Below are 16694 nucleotides of genomic sequence, written 5' to 3'. Positions count from 1 at the left end.
GAGAGAGAGAGAGAGAGAGAGAGAGAGAGAGAGAGAGAGAAAAGGAGAGGGAGGGAGCGAGAGGGAGAGCAAAAGAAGGAAAAGATCCAAGAAAAAAAAAACCCAACCACACAGCAGCGGCTGCAGGACTGGGCACAGCATGAGATCCAAAGGCAGGGCAAGGAAACTGGCCACAAGTAGGTGCAATATCCCTTTTCTATTGGCTTTTCCCCCTCTGCCATCTTGCATATCTGTCTCCAGCGCTCCGGGAAGGAGCGCGGGCTGCCTCTTGCGCCGGGGCCCCGGGTGGAGGGCAGGCGCAGCGCAGTCCCAACAACCTGCCGGTTCCAACCTCCGCTCCCGATCGCCCGCGCTCTTGCTCCTGATTTGGGCGCCCGAGGAGCCAGGGCAGCCCTCAGCCCGGCGCACCGACCAGCTCTGGCAACCCCGGGGTGGGGGTGGGGGTGGGGGTAGCAAAGACGAGGGGTGGGAGGGAGGAGAGCGCGCGAGAGTGAGCGCGAAGGGGTGGTGTGGGGGGGGGAAGAGGAAAGGCGAGAGTCTCCCCCTCCCCTCCCCTTCCCCCCAGGCGGGGGAGAGTCGCCTCTGGCCAACCAGCTAGTCTCGGCGTGGGAGGAGGGGAGAGCGGGGGATGGGGGCGCGGGCTGGGGAAGGGAGCATTTTCGAGCCTCTGTTTGTTTCTGGAGTTTGGGATGGGTAGAGGCTCGGAGGGAGCCACTGTGGCGGTGGCGGCCGCGGCGGGCTGCAGTGGTGGAGTTGGGAAAAGTTGCGAGGCGGCCGCTGGAAGTTGCGCGGGCTGGCAGGCGGGCTGCGCCGAGCCGCAGCTGCGGTAGTGGGCGCTGTGCGCTCGGCCATGCTCTCCGGCGTGCGCTGCGGCGGCAGGACTGCAGCGGGGAGTGGGGGAGACTAGAGAGGGGGTTGTGATCGCGGGGTGGGTGTGGAGGCCACGGGCAGAGCAGAACTACCGACTCCGCAGAGCCGTGGGCAGGTGGGGAGAGAAGAGGTCCCGCGAGCGCGTGGAGAGCGGGGAGTGGAGGGCGCGCAGCCAGCGACGATAACTTCGGAGGAGGCAGAGAGGGCGCGCTCCGACCCGCGAAAACCCGGCTGGCGGGGCGCCGAGCGACCCCCAGGGGGCGAACTGCCAAAACGTTGAGCCGCGGAGACGGCGCAGCCGAGCCTCCCGCTCTTCTTCTGGGTGCAGCCGGGATCCCGGGTCAATAACCCTCCCCGGCGCCCCCTGCCTGCCCGGCGCGGAGCGGCCTTGGTCACGCGGGATGAGGGCGAATAGGTTTGAGGCGGGGGCGGCGGGACCCCCATCCTTGACTCTTCCAGCAAAACTGTTGCCGGCCGAGCAGGCAGTGTCGGTCACGACGTGTTGCTTAGCCGGGATGGTAGGCGACAGTGCTGGGTTTGTCCAAATGCTTCTACCTCCAGTCTAAGGCGACTCGGGTAGTCGAGCCCTGGGGAGCAGCCAGGAGCGCTCCTCCGCGAGGTGTCAGCACGCAAGGCTGGAGCTGCCTCGGGAGAGGACAGGCCGCCGTTCGCTCTCCCACCCTTGCACTCGCCGCAAACAGAACTCTCTAATTGTTTTGCTTGTGGACTAGAGAAATGAGAGTTGGGGGGTGGGTGGGATACTTCTCCCCAGTAAAATTCCCAGTCTTCCTTTCTCCTGTCCCCTGCTCGTTAGAACCAAATACGGTAGGTACTCCCAGCCTCCCGGCTTGCCGCGTCTGGGCAGCCGCAGGGAGACAGCGGCACCTCGTCAGGCTCGGTTTCACCGGCAGCGGAGATCCGCGGTTTAGCCGGGCGAGATGCTGTCATCCTAGGTGCCTTTCCAGTGATTCGTTCAGTCCTCACCCAAGCACTCCCACACAGTGCCCCGATACGTTTCCTTTCGCCTAGGTCTTAGAGATCAACCTAAATATAGGGCTCTTTGGGTCATCAGTCCATCTGTTTCTCTTTTGGATATTGTTCTTTTCACTTCGTTGCTACAGTGTCAAAGGGCGCCGGTGGAACTGTTTTCCCTGTTTGCTTTTAAATGAGGCCGATGTCTTTATTTTCATCTGAAGGGGAATAAATGTACATATGCTTGGAGGCATGAGGGTTTCAATTGCGACTAAAGGTTAGGACTGTGTGTGTGTGTGTGTGTGTGTGTGGTTGGCGGGGGTGGGGGTGAGGGTGGGTAGCCTATTTCAACCATGCCTAAGTTGTGAAATGAAAACCTAAGGATTCGCGCCGCGCCTCCTTGCCGGGTATCCTCCGAAGTGAAAGCAGAACACAAAACCTTTCGAATTTTCTTGAGCAACTTTTTCAACTATTTTAATTGCCAATCAAGCTGTACACTGTTGTATTAAACTATTCCCGCATGTACAGTCCACTAAACATCCAGAAACTGAGCCTCATTTCCGATCTGATGATACGTGTCATTCAACCGGTGGGAGACCCATTTATTTTGTCTTCAGTGTCTCTAAGGATGCCGCTGCACTTTCCGAGAGCTTGATCCCAACTCTTCCAAACTTTTCTTGCTGAGCCTCGGGTCCCCGCTTGCATTGCTCCAGCTGTTGCTGCCACAGCTGCCTTTCTCAGACAGAAACACTGCTTTGTGCAATTCTTCAGTTACAATCTGGGTAATAAAGGAAATCATATGAAAAGTACGGATTTTTTCCTTCCCCCAGTAGCTCATGGCGGAGATGGTTGGTGACCCCTGCAGTGCACTCATCCAACGAAAACTTCACTGCTCTATTTGCACCAGTTTTTCTATTTCTGGGTTAGGAAGAGGCATTGTGACCGCCATACTTAAAAAAAAAAAATCTACCTTTATCGTGGCAAGAGTAAACATTACAATGGAAACAAATCACATAGCAATAGTTGTTTTCTCGATCTCTTGTTATTCTTTTTGTCTTTCGTAAATTTCTTTGGTGGCCATAAGTCCTGACTTGTTCTTGGCTACCGTACAGGAGCCCATGGACCAAGACCAGAGACCACAGACCCTGAAAATATCCACTGAAGTTATACCGAGAATGAATGTACAACCCAGTTTCCAATTTGTAGGGCTTATTTTTACACAACGGTCAAAACCTATAAATTCGTTGTAAATCATTTGGGAAGATTTTAAAATTTACAAAAATAAAGAAGGGAAAAGCAAGAAGGTTGACATTTGTGCTGTTTAAGGCCCCTGAATTTTATTTCCATTTTTAAGAAAAGAGAACTAAAAGCCAAGACGACTCTGGCAGCATCAGGAGACTTCCCAGTCGTTTCCTTGGGCAGCTAGGATAGCACCTGGGCCGTGCCAGAAATGCCACTTGCAACTCTCCTATGGATGGGAAGGAAGCGAGGTTGGGTCTGCCCAGCACGTCTAGAGCCCGAAACACCAAAGAACCCCCCACCCCACTTCCCCAAAGTGACAACTCACAGGAGCTCAATCACCGCAAAGAACCAGTTGCATCCGAGTAACCCCCTTAGCTACCGGCCCCCCAGAAGTCTCGTAAAGATGCAGAAGGCGATGCGATTAGGGAGACTGTGGGAAGGAGGCAGTTGTTACTTCTACGCTGGATCTCTGTTCAAAAACAGGCTCTGCAGTAAGAAAGGTAGATGCTGCCCCTCCCCCCTTTAAACTACACACCTTAGAGCCCAAAACCCAAGACAAAAAACAAAACAAAACAAAACAAAAACAAAAACGAAAAACAACAAACGCACGCCCAGGTTCAGACATTCACTCTGTGCACGTCCACCTACTTGGGTTTTCCTTCATCTTTAAGAAACCTAGATTAAAACAGAGCTTTGTTAAAAAAAAATATGTTTATTTATTTCAGGCCGCTTTTGAGGAGGAAAAACCTTCTCCCAACGGAGGCCGAGGCCCCTTCTAGGAAGGCGGTTTATTTGCCATTACTTGACCATTACCCCGGCTTAGGGCTTCTTTATTGCATTTGGCACTCAGAGCGCAGTCTTCCTGCAGTATTTCGATGTGTTTCGCCAAAAAAAAAAATTCTGTGTTTAGGGGAAGGTTAATTACGCTTTTCATTCCTCCCCTCATCCCCGACACTGTGGAAGGGAACGGTTCATTAGCTGTAGAGGCAGGAAGGCTGGAAAGCACGGCTTCTTTCTCAGGCTTTTATTTGGAGGGACTGAGGAGTTGCAGGTCTCGGCGGCGGTGTGCGTGTGCGTGTGCGTGTGTATGTGTGTGTCTTTTGCCTGGTAGACCAGCTCTCAGGATTTCTGAGCCAAGGCCTCTCTCTCCCTGAGCCCTGGGCCGGCCTCCTCTGCCGACTGACATTCGACCTGTAGGACGCTTATCGAATAGAAATTAACATGTTATTTTGCGAGATTTTTGCTATGTTTTCTTTTTCTTTTTTCTTAAAGTTGAAGGTAATGAGTTTGTAAGCAGTTTATCTTTGAACATCTTACTGTTTCGGAGCTTATTTTATTTCTGTAAATTGGAGCCAGGTTATTCAAAGCTTGCAGTCGTGACCTGGGGCAGGAAGGCCACAGCCAGGACGCCTGGCTCCGTCCGTCCTCCCGGGGCAAGGGGGACAGGAGAGCGCCGACTAGTTGCCCCCAGCACTCCTGGCTCGGCCCCCTTTCTCTACGCAGCTCCCCGCTTGTTGCCTCCGCTGGAAGCGGGTGGTCAGGTGGAGAAATTTTGTCACCTTTTGGCCACCAGCTCTTCCCCTGTTCCCAAGGCACCCAGCGCCTGGCAGAGCCCTATTCCCAGAAGCTGCGTACACTCGCCCACCGCTCACCTCAAAACCGCCTCGTGCGGAGGAAATGACCCCAGAAGGGGTGTGGGGGTGGGGCCGGGGAAGCCCCGGTGGGGGGGCGGCAGCGCGCACTCAGGGCGTCCTCCCCGCACCTCGCTGCTCAGGCTGCTCGGCTCGGGGCTCCAAGCTTTGGCCAGAACTCTTCTCTCTCAACCTCAGAGGAGCTGCGTGCCCGGCGCTGCTTCCCTCGGAGCCGGCCGTGCATTGATAGTGTAAACACACATGCACACACGCGCACACACCCCCACACTCACACATCCTGGGTTCTGGAACACTTGTGCGGAGGGCAGCCGCACACTCACTCATTCACTCTGCCCGGCTGCGTGGGCCCCTCCCGAGCCTCATAGGGCAGGGAGAGAAGGTCTGGGGTAGAGATGGGCCGGAGGGGACACTCTAAAGATGCCTGGCACATTTTTCTGGAGTGATGGTTAACCCTTCCTCCGCTGGAAGCGTCTATCTAAGCAGTTTCTAAAATGGTTTGTGGGGTCTGCTTTTCTTTTCTCCTGGGCGGCCCAGTGTGAATCATTAGTTCCCTCCCTACTTCCCCACTCCATTAGCCAGGAGCCTCTTTCTAAAATTAGATCTCCCCCTTCCCACTCTTCTGGCCTTCCGGGTTTACCAGGGAATTCTCAAGGAAATTGGCTGTATAGTGAGAACAAGTGTGAGGAAGAGGATAAAGAGGAGACAAACAAATGCAACAGAAAACAAGACAGGGAGACAGGAAGAGAGAAGTAGTGCGCTTCTCCTTCCACATTCCTAGTTCGCGCACGAATTAGTGTTATTCTTCCCGACCTCCCTCCCCACCCAGTAAATGAAAAAAGTATAATCCTTGTTGATTACCTTTGCTTACATGCCATACAAGAAACTTCAGAGATGTTTCTACACAGGGAAGAAACTGTTTACAAAACTCTTTCAGAAGTGTGACATATAGCTCTAGTTCAGCATTAAAAAGCTAAACACATTTACCCTCCTTTGAAGTGCCCTGGCTGGGGCAGCTTATTTGAGTGCGGTTCAGATATTGCTGTGGGTATAACTAATGGCTTCTACCTATTTAGCTCAAGTGGGAGGAGAGAAAGGCCTGGATTCCTTGTCCAATGGGTCCCTCTGGAGACTGGGTTCTGGCTCCTTGCCAGTTCTGTACAATGTCAACATTGAATATTTGAATTCCCAGACTCTATTTAACAAGTTTCTAAATAAATAAACTCATTGTGTGTCTGTGTTTAAAATTATTTCACCTCTTTCATAAAAGCTACAGCATCTTATTACATTGGCCTTGCAAGTTGATTTTAAAAAAATAAACAAACAAACAGAGCCTAAGGCATTTAATAGCCAGATCTCCACAATATGTATGTATTGTGAAGTCATTCTCTCATGTGTGGCTGGGCAGAAGCTATTTAGAGGGATCCTGGGCTATTCTTTGTTACCTGATAGTGAATTATAATAAAAAAACAACAAGTTAAGTTCAGAAAGCCAGTGAAATATTAATCACATCTAAAGGGAAGCTTGACTATGTGACTTCAGTGTCTTTAGATATTTGATAATTTTGTCTGCTGGGTCCTACAGGGAACAGAGAGCTTCACTGATGTGTCCTAAATGGATATCTGTATACAGACCTACCCTTTCTGATAGCTATCATTAGGTCCAGAACTCTACGCAGATGGTTTTGTTTCTAGGCATTTTTTTCTGTATCTGAATCTGTCTTTGTGAGCTGAAAAGAGTAGATATACAGATACTATCCTTATATTTCTGTTTGGTGAAAAGAACCACACGAATCCTGTAGTTTTACTAATTTCTCAGCATTTGAACATCCATACAGCATTTTTATGCATATAGGAACATAGTTGTTCTAAGAAGTACATACTTAATTTAAAAAATTTTTAAAAAAGGCAAGTTCTAGTCTTCTTGAAAGTGTGGACCCCATCTGGAGTTGTTAGGAAAGAAATTGGAATTTACTCTTATTTACGTGTATAAAGTACGTTATTAAAAAGAATGGGATTTGAAAGGGCACATAGCAAAACCCATAACATTTAGCTGGTAACGTGGAGAGCTCAAAGCCAAGACAAAAATACCATCAACTCATGCAAACCCTAAAATAGATTACAATGACCTCAGCCATTTCATTTTCAAAAATAATAGCCATGATTAAAATGGGAGAGTGTTTTACTTGGAACCATACTCTTCTGCATTATTATAAAAGCTGTTTTGTGGTTAAAGAACTGTTTTATTATAGAAAAAAAAGCAAGTGAATTTTAAATCAAATTCCTGACTCTTCAAAAGCGCTCATTCTTGAATTACTTATTTTGATTTTAGTTATTATTTTTATTCATTAACAAACATGCTTTGGCTTGTATATTCAGCCAAATCCTACTAACTTTATAACAATTCTAAAGGAGAAATTTATTTAGAAAAGAGATTTTATTAATTCCTTAAGTAAACACCTGCGTAGGGGTCATTGACTATATAATAGGAAGAACCAAAGCTTCCAACTTCCTTAACTTTGTTCAAGAACCTGCCTAAAGGAATTACTTTTGTATCATTTGTTGTTGAAATGATGACATTTATGAAAGTCTTTGCATGTAAGTTGATGGACTTTGGCAATGGGCAGGCTTACACAACAAATATCAGTGAAGTCCTTCTGTGTGCTAGGCTCTGAGCATGGGCAAGCCACTTATAAACATTACAAACGTGCACACCAGTGTTTGAATCTGAGTGTGATCCCTGATCGAATAGCCAGGTCATCTTCTAGTTATTGAATGCCTCTGAGCCCTAGTAACTTAACTTGTGAAGCGGATCTGATAATACTACCCTCCTTGGGCTGCTATGAGTGTTACTTGGGTAATGCGTGCAAAGTACCGAAGTCACATGCAGTCACTCAATAAATCTTAGTTACTTCCCTTCTGATTTACCAGTTAAATTTTCTGAAGAGGAAATATCCTTTTTTCCCTCCTGTTCTATATTTTTATCCCTTCTTGTTTTTAGAAATGTTTGCATGTCTATAACAAGCATTTTGTATGTCTTCAACAAGCATTTTGTATGTCTTCTCAATAAATTATGCCCTCAGGATGAAGAGAAGTCATATCTAAAACTTGGGCACATTAAAACTGTCTATACCCACGCAAACTGGCAGTAAATTTCTTTTGAAACCTTGAGAATCTTCCTTTGCCCTTCTTTCTGGGGAGGGACAACGTGTAAATAAAATGAGATTTCAACTTTTCTCCATAGATTTTGGCATTGTATAGCCACACAGCCTAAATTTAATTTTTCATACTCTCTAGTTGTCATTAGACCATAATCCCTCCTGTAGGAAAATTCAACTTTTCAAGGAATGAATTTATAATCACTTTACTATAAAGGCCGAGTTGCTTCTCTCTAAATGAGGGGATTAGACTAGAGCAGAGCTTGTAAACTTAAATGCCTACAGGATTTGCAGTTATAATAAATGAGTGAAACAAGGTGAGTGTAAGTGCTAAGGTTCTCTCTATTTTTATTTAATTTTTTGACACTGAGCCTTTGTATTCCAGAACAAGAGGGAGTGGTGGGGACTGTGGCAAACTGGCAGTTCAAGCCTTCCCTAAAGGTGGCAGCTGCTACTCAGCTCCATCTCACTGCTACCATTTGGGCACGGGAGCCAGTGCTGCCAGGTCTTCCAATTCTTAAGAGAAGACACCAATCTGGATTTTTATTTGAATCTTCTCTACTTTGAAATGTTGATTCAATCTAAAAAAATCCTGCAGACCCAATCAAACACCTCTGACTGCAACATATAGTTCGTGGATCCTGGGTTTGCAATGTTTGCATTAGTTGATTTCCAAGGGTCCTTCAAAGTTCCAGCATTTTACAATGATATCCATAAGGGTTCCTGAATATTACCCTGTGTTTTTAAGATCTGTATCTTCCTCCCCACCCCAAAGTTATTGTGTGTGTATGTGTGTGTTTTGATAGGTGGAAGTACTTATTACAGAATCTGATATCTGGCCATTTATCTGGAAAAATAGTCTTTTATGGCCATGTTGTGTCTTTCCTTTCCTCCATGCTATTTCATCACTAATTGGCTTAAGAAAATAAACTGAAACTTTGCCTCCCCCTCTCATAGCCACTGGACAATGTTCTTTCTTATTTCTCACTCAACCCAATTCTTTGATTTGTGGACTAGGGGTTGGGCAGTAAATCATTAGGAGATAGTCGTCTCTGGGAGAAGAGATCTTTTGGCTACTGTGGGTATTCAGAGGAAGAGCTCACCCTTGCCCTCCGACGAGGGTCCAGATGTAACATGCTGTATACATCTGTAACTGAGGAACCCAACTGATTTTTAAGACCTGAACCTAAGATGTAGAAATTAAGGCATGAATGTATTTTTTGACAAGAGTGGCTTTCCTTGCAGGAAGGTTATATATGTTCAGGAGACATTTGAAAATAAATATGCCTTGCTCTGTTTATTATCATGAGTTGTATTTCTAGCAGTGGTGGTAGGTGAATAACAGATAAAATTAAGTCTCGAGGATTAAAAGGGCTAGGTGTGTTGATGGAATACCAAGATAATGGACTCTCCTAATAAAGACTGGACTAAGCTATTTATAGTACCTAAATCAGTACTATAGTCAAGGGACTTGTCAATGACTACTTGTCACTCTCAGTTAACATTGTTGGGAAAATCATCAGACATAATAAAATGCTTGTAGAGGAGGATTGCTCACAAACATTATCAATAAGTTGCCAGATACCTAGGCTCCTAATTTTTATACCTGATGCTGGAGCCCAGATTCCTTAACCTGGCCCTCAATAGAGGGCCTCTCATTCTTCAGTTAGAAGAATGTGGTGACTCTGAGACCAGGTTCTGAGTTAGATTTGCCTGGGTTTGAATCCTGACTCCACCACTTACTAGCTGGGTGAAATAAAGGCAAGCCACTTAACCTTTTTGTGCCTCAGTTTTCTTACTTATACACTAGGGACACTTACCTTATGTGAGGATTTGAACAACTAATGCATTTAGAGTGCCTTCAATAGAATAAGAGTTCAACACGTGTTCATTATTATTTCATTAACTTTCGGGCTTTTTTGTCTCCTTGCGCAAGACTGGTCCATTCAGTCTAACTCGTTTACTCATTCTGCTCCTCTCATTCTCTTGCCAGCCTACCCTTGTGTTTCTACATCCCAACTTTTGGCCATGATGTTGCCAGAGTCTGTAAATATACCCATACTGTATTTTGACCATCAAAATCTAACTCCTTTAAGATTTTATTTAGGAATGTATTTTTTTTCTGAGACAGAGTCTTGCTCTGTTGCCCGGGCTAGAGTGCTGTGGCATCAGCCTAGCTCACAGCAACCTCAAACTCCTGGGCTCAAGCAATCCTCCTGTCTCAGTCTCCGGAGAAGGTGGGATTACAGACATGTGCACCACTCCTGGCTAATTTTTCTATTTTTAATAGATACCGGGTCTCACTCTTGCTCAGGCTGGTCTCGAACTCCTGACCTCAAGTGATCCTCCTGCCTTGGTCTCCCAGAGTGTTAGGATTATAGGCGTGAGCCACTGCACCTGGCCTAAGATTTCATTTAAACCCTTTCTTCTTCATAATCACTCTTGCTCGCTTCTGGAGATGTGATTTCTGTATGTCATTTCATTCCAATAGTATCGAATTATCTTTACCTACCATGATTTTGGCATTTTATTATAAATTCCTTGTCTTCGCAGTATATGTCTTATTTTTCTAGCTCAACTGTAAAACTCCTACAGAGCTCATTTCTGTTTTGTATAGTGTCTAGTACTACTCTTTGCATATGGCACAATGAGGTGATGGTGGTTAGCGATGGGCTTTGGTGGATTATGTGAGCCCCTTTAATTTTTTTGCCTGTAAAACCTGCGCAGTTAGGTAATGTCAGCACGGGAACTCTGGGATATCTGACACTTTAATTGCATACTAAATCTACAATTGGCCTATTTTGACAGTGATAAACCACTTGGAAAGCATATTTGGAAAGTAGAGTATTATTCCTAATTTTCACCAATCATGCTCCTCATTTTGCTAGTGCAGGAATAACCCATGGCTCCTTGCTTAAATCACAAATTGTTATTGATCTACACTTGATCTTAAACTGCACTGGACCTGATTCTGGCCAATGTCAGTAGAGTCAAGAGAGAGATGGTAAAACATTTTGTGGACTCTTGTAATTCCTAGGAATTTGGGAATATTTAGCTGACGAAAGTCATCAGAAGCCAAGTTTTTACATAAATACTAACCCCTATATAAGCAATATTAATATAGAATATAACATCAAGAATTTTGCTGCATATTTTAATGCATATTTATAATTAAAGATTCTTTCAAACAATTTAAGGTTGACAGATGCTGTATTGAATCTTGTTTTACTGATTAACCCAACTCACCCAACTCTGTCCCCATAATTCAAATGCACACAGGACTTCTCCCTCTCTCCCCCTTCCCACTCCTCTACCCTCCACCCCATTCACGAATATCTCATCTCTATGGAGAAAATAGGACTGTTTGTACCTTGGACTACTGTCCTGAAACCCTGAACAATTATGGTGTTTTAGTGCCTGTTAGGAGTTTTCTTTCACCAAGACCAGCCAGATGTGATTTCTTGTTGTGTTCTTAGGGCTGCTCATAAGTCAATGGGAACCCCTTTAAATGAGGACGGAGAGTAGGAACTACAGCTTTTATACTTTGTATAGACGTCACCTTTGGCTGGAACTAGGAAGTAAAGTGGTAATAAAATTTTTCATGATAAAATGATAATAAAAATGAATGGAGAGATGAAAAAACTACCTTGGTTTCTGTTAGGGTCATAGCTTGTGACCTCCTTTTGGGTCCCAGACTCTCATGAGAATCTGATGAAAGGGATGGAGGCTCTTTACAGAAAATGCACATATACATAAAAATTTTCATGCAATTTTAGTAGCTCACATACTTCTAAATTCCAGTCATAGATGTTACGGGGGATCACTCATGTGTTCAGACTTGATTCACCCTAGTATGTTCATTATATAACATCTTAAAGCACTTATCAGTCTTTTTTCATTATCTTAGAAACTTTTTTTTCTGATTATAAAATTTATACACAATAAATAATTCAAAAACTACAGGAATGTATCTATAGAAAATGAAAGTTATTTCCTTTTTTTGTCATACACTGCCTGCAGATGACCACTATTCATCCTTTAGTGTAAAGTCCTACAGATTCCCCCCATGTATATATTAGCTCACACATACATACATAGTTACAACTTTTTACAGCAACTTGCTTTTTCTTTTTTTTTAAACTTAATAATTTAACTGAAACTTTTTCTCTTATTTGTATATATCAATCTAACCCATTCTTTATAAAGGCAGCAGATCTTCCATTGTTTGGATGTAACATATTTTATTGAACCAATCCTCTGTGGATGATATTTGGATAGTTTCCAGTTTTCAGAACAGAGCAGACGGAGAAGTTCCCCAAACCATAACCTTAAGGGAAAATGAAAGTGAAGTGTACAATTAAAGGAAGCTCACAGTTCAGGGTGAAGTGTGCTGGCCTCTGAGACACAAGCACAGCGGGGCTTTGGGAAGGTCACGGAGGGTTGCCTCACCCTGTCAGGACAGATCAGATTTCCAAGCATCTTTCCCCCCTACAGGATCAAGGATCTAAGTCCAGAGCCAAGGTATGTCTTTAAAAGATCCACTGTGATGTATCTGTGGTATTTCAAGCTCACTGGATTGTTCTGGACCTCATATTTATGCCCCATTTCCATTTCTTCCTGCTACTTGGAATAGGCTGTAGTTGAAATCAATCCCTATAGCCCCAACTGGATAAAGATAAATAAGTTGTCAGGGTTTTAAGACCTAAGTTTTTTTTTTGTTTATTATTTCCTTATTTGTGTGGTACATTATTATTACACTACCCTATTATGTATACACACCTGAAGCCAACTGATGTGACCAGGTGAATTGCAGAAGGTTATCTGAAGCCAGTCAAAACTTTTTGATGCTCTTTAAAAAAAATCACCCACAATAACTTTTAACCTATGAATTGGAAAGGCCATTTTTATAGGAAAATGTTTTTCACTGGGTAAGCAGACTATGGGAAAATTTTTATAATGGAAACTATCTCTTGCTTTTAACTATAGCATAAAAAATATGACAGTATAATGTTACACACTAAAGCCCATCAGATGTGAAATTTCAGTTTTTGATTATAAGTTATAAACCAGGATAGAGAAAGTTCTGAAAAGTGGTTTTCTTTGGCAATGATGTTGTTGATTAAATATAAAAACATTCAGAAAAAATTAGTTCAGCCTCTTCTGTACACAGAAAGTTATAAAAATGGAATAGCTGGGTTTTGGTTCTACCGGGAACTACTTTGCTTCTTAAAGCTCATTGGATTATATTGGATTAACAATATACTGGGCATTTTTGATTGGATTTGAAAAGGTACCATTCAAGGAATTAAAATTTAGCCATATAAATCTTTTAGGAATTAATTTACTTTGCAATTTCGATTCCTTAGAGTACAAATATTCCAAATTTATACAGTTTTTTTGTGGGTGCATAATGGCTGTTCCATGGGGGCATTTATTCTAGTTAACATTTTTCAAACTATATTTTAAATTAGATCAACCAAATTGAGTTAATAAATAGTTTTTAACTACCTATTTTATATAAGGCATGGTGAATGAAATCGTAGAAACAATCAATTTCATGAAAATGTTGAACATCTACATTTCACAGATATACATATACCCTTGACAATGATTTACTAACAGAGACAAAGATGTCCATGTACCTGTTGCTGGTTATCAATGACTACAAAGTGGTTTCATGAGCTTGGAATACTGAATCTTAAGCCTACTCTTCTCCAAATATTTTGTCAACATTGTGAAGCCACATACATGACAAACTTCAGTGGCATTCCATGAATTTGGAGTCTTCCATCTGAAAATAATACCATACTTAATTTTTCTTAATATCTGTCAGATGTGGAGGTCTTTGCCTGCCTCATGAAATTAGTTGCATATTAATGCTGATACAGTTTTCATTCAATATACTTGAAAATAAAACCAGACCCTTTAAAAATACTTGCTGTTGGTGACTATTGCCCATCCATTCATTCATAGCTATTTATTGAGCACCTACAATTCCAGGTGAGGGGAAGGCAGCAGGAAACAACACAGACAAGGCCCTGCCCACGCAGACCTCAAATTCTGGAGGAAGTCAATGCACAGTCATACACTTCAAGATGTTGAATTGTGGGGCAATGAAAACAAAGCATGGTAACTGGCTACAGAGTACCCAGGGCCTTATTTTAAGTAGGGTAATTGGATGAGACTTCTCTGAGGAGGTGACACTGATCAGAGAGCTAAATGAGGAGAATGTTTATTCAGTGTTTGTAGTGCGGCACACTGAAACTTAGAGAATGGCAGGCACAACCACCTGCCTCATTTTCTATCCTTGGGCAGAAGCAGATAAGGTGTAAAAGTTATAAATAAGGTTTATTTCAGTTTTGTGGATTGCATTTTTGACACCATGTATACATTTAGCTGACTCCACAACCTAGGAACCAGGACAGAGATGTTTTTGTATCTTCCTTATAGATGGAGGGAATGGGACTTCTGTGTTTGATCTGCAAACATTGGGTTAGTAGCAGCATCAGAAAAGCGTATTAGATTTCTGGACCCATAATTCAGTCCAGTTAAACAAATATTTATTGAACATACATTAAACAGCCCAAGCCAAGCACTGAATATACAAAGAGAAATAAAATATGTTTCCTGTCCTTGAGGAACTTCTAGTCTATTGGGAGAGACAGACATGTAAACAGATGATTTTTGTACAGCAGAAAAGAGCAAGAACAAGGATAACAGACCTATTCTGCTTGAGCCACAATCATCTGAACAGTGGTATGTGGCAAATGGCAACCCTCATTTCACATCTATTGTTGCAAAAAATTCTTTAATTTATACCTCTCTAAACTCGGAAAAAATATGTTTTAAATTTGAGAGTTAAAGGTTCATGTATGTTTAATGTATTTTAAGGCATACTTCTAAATTTGTCTTCTAAGCCTTCAAGTGCCTAATATGAAGAAAATTTGTATATTATATAGGCAATTAAGAGTTTTTCTGAAAGGTTTACCTATCACAGTTGTCTGTCGTTAGGGAAATGCTGATTATAATAACTGAGTAAGACGCAGAATGTACTTTGAGCGTATGCTGCACAGCCTTGGGTCTGTGGATGGGCAAATTATTCTTCCCATGCTCACTAGTTTTAGTGTATTTTATCCTTTGTGCAGTGAGAGCAACATTTTTCATTACAGTTCAAGAACAAGTTCTCTTTGGAGGATTTCAAAGAATTTCCTCCACTTCCTTGCCACTTACAGGTCTTTCGGAGAGCAAAGATCTGATCAAAATGCCCAAAGGGAAGTATCCATGGTTTTGAAAGGTACATCTTGCTTCTAGGTTCAATTTTTATTCAGTAGAATATAGTGCTACCCAAAGACTGACATAAACTCAGAGAAGTGGCTTGTCTCTCAGGCTGGCATGTGATTTTGTTGTTCGTTAAACAGAAATAAGAATAAAAAGCACTGCCTTCTTTTCCAGCTCTCTTTGCCAACCATCTCGCTGAGCTGTGTGTATGTGTCCAAGCCAATGTTCCAGCCACTAGGCTTGGCACAGAAATCAGTGCATCCAACATCATTACTGCTGGGCACAGTCTGAAATCCTGAGCAAAACTCCCTATTTGCCTAAATGTATAAGGTGCTAGTGATTTAAGCATCCTGTTGATAATGGTGCAATATTAAAACACCAGCATAGATGTCGGTTGGCCCATGAAGCAGCATCGTATCTTTGTTTCTTTGACCTAAAAATACTGGGTAGATGGAGCCTCAGAGGGTGGGAAATGTCAAGGTAGAAAGCATTGTGTGTCTAGGGTTTTCAAAGGGCCTCATGATCTGTATATCAAATCTCTCTTCCTGTCCTTGGGTGATGGTAATCTCAGTCACCAAGGTTTTAACCTCAAGAGAAGAAAATACTCTGATACCTAATGCAATACAATGAGCTTCATCTTAGTCAATCTTCCAGGTGAATCCTTGGCATTGGCCAGGACTTACAGACTGCTTCCAGGGTGTGTAGATCGTGACCATTTGTTTCCTTCTGTTGTTCTCAGAGTAATTTACTTGACCATGTCATAACATCTCATTATAAATACTTGACAAATATAGTAACTTTCCTAAGAGAAAAATGTTCTTTGCAGTGTTTTGAGCCCTACCCACCTTGAAGATGGGCTCTTGTTTTTTTTTTTTTTCCCCTTAGGTGTGATCATCTCAAAAGTTCAGTGTATTCTGAGCACTGTAAACATATTTTCTGGTGGATGACACTGGCTGGGGAGTCAGGACATAGGGGTTTGAGTCCCAACTTTGCTAGTCATCAGTGTGGTATCCTTCCACAGGGCACTAGCCTTCTGAGCTTCGATGTCCCCAAGCATGAGATAGGAACAATAACTACCTCTGCTTTGGCTTCCTCCAGACTAGTCATGTTAAAATAAGATGACATATGTGTAAGCTTTTACAAGCTTCAAAGAGCTGTACAAATTTGATGTCTTATTATAAATTATAGAAATTATAAAATATTAAAAATGTGAGGGAGGGATTAAGAGTATACACTCTGAAGCCACATTATTTAGGTTGAAATCTTGGCTCTACCCCAACCCAGCTGCATGGCCATAGACAAGCTACTTAACTGCTCTGTGCCTCAATTTCTTCGTTTGTAAAATGGAGATAATTGATAACAATGACAATAAGTAATAATGCCAGTAAAGATTATTGAGTGTTCACGTATTATCACAGTTAATCCTCACATCTGCGTGAGGTGGGAGACTTTATTGTCTTAGTTTCCAGATGAGGGCTCTGGAGATATGTGTGTTTTTGCCCCAGGCCTCTCAGCTTTGAGTGCAG

The 16694-nt window shown here is 43.2% G+C and overlaps 1 protein-coding gene across 3 annotated transcripts in view; it reads left to right on the top strand.

Moving 5' to 3' along the window:
* The window catches only part of MECOM (MDS1 and EVI1 complex locus), a 535815-nt gene continuing 519121 nt past the window's right edge, over positions 1–16694 (top strand). The window contains exon 1 of one of the 3 annotated variants that reach the window (XM_012640213.1): positions 1–176. Coding sequence is in view for 2 of the 3 variants with exons in the window: in XM_012640208.1 (XP_012495662.1) it covers positions 140–176 (37 nt within the window). In the remaining variant the exon portion in view is untranslated. The remainder of the gene's footprint in view (positions 177–16694) is intronic. The other 2 variants (XM_012640208.1, XM_012640207.1) reach the window with 2 other exon arrangements.

The sequence above is a fragment of the Propithecus coquereli genome, unplaced genomic scaffold (assembly GCF_000956105.1).
Source record: "Propithecus coquereli isolate 6110/MARCELLA unplaced genomic scaffold, Pcoq_1.0 Scaffold15, whole genome shotgun sequence".
Classification (NCBI taxonomy): Eukaryota; Metazoa; Chordata; class Mammalia; order Primates; family Indriidae; genus Propithecus; species Propithecus coquereli.
This window is presented reverse-complemented; position numbering and strand designations above follow the sequence as displayed.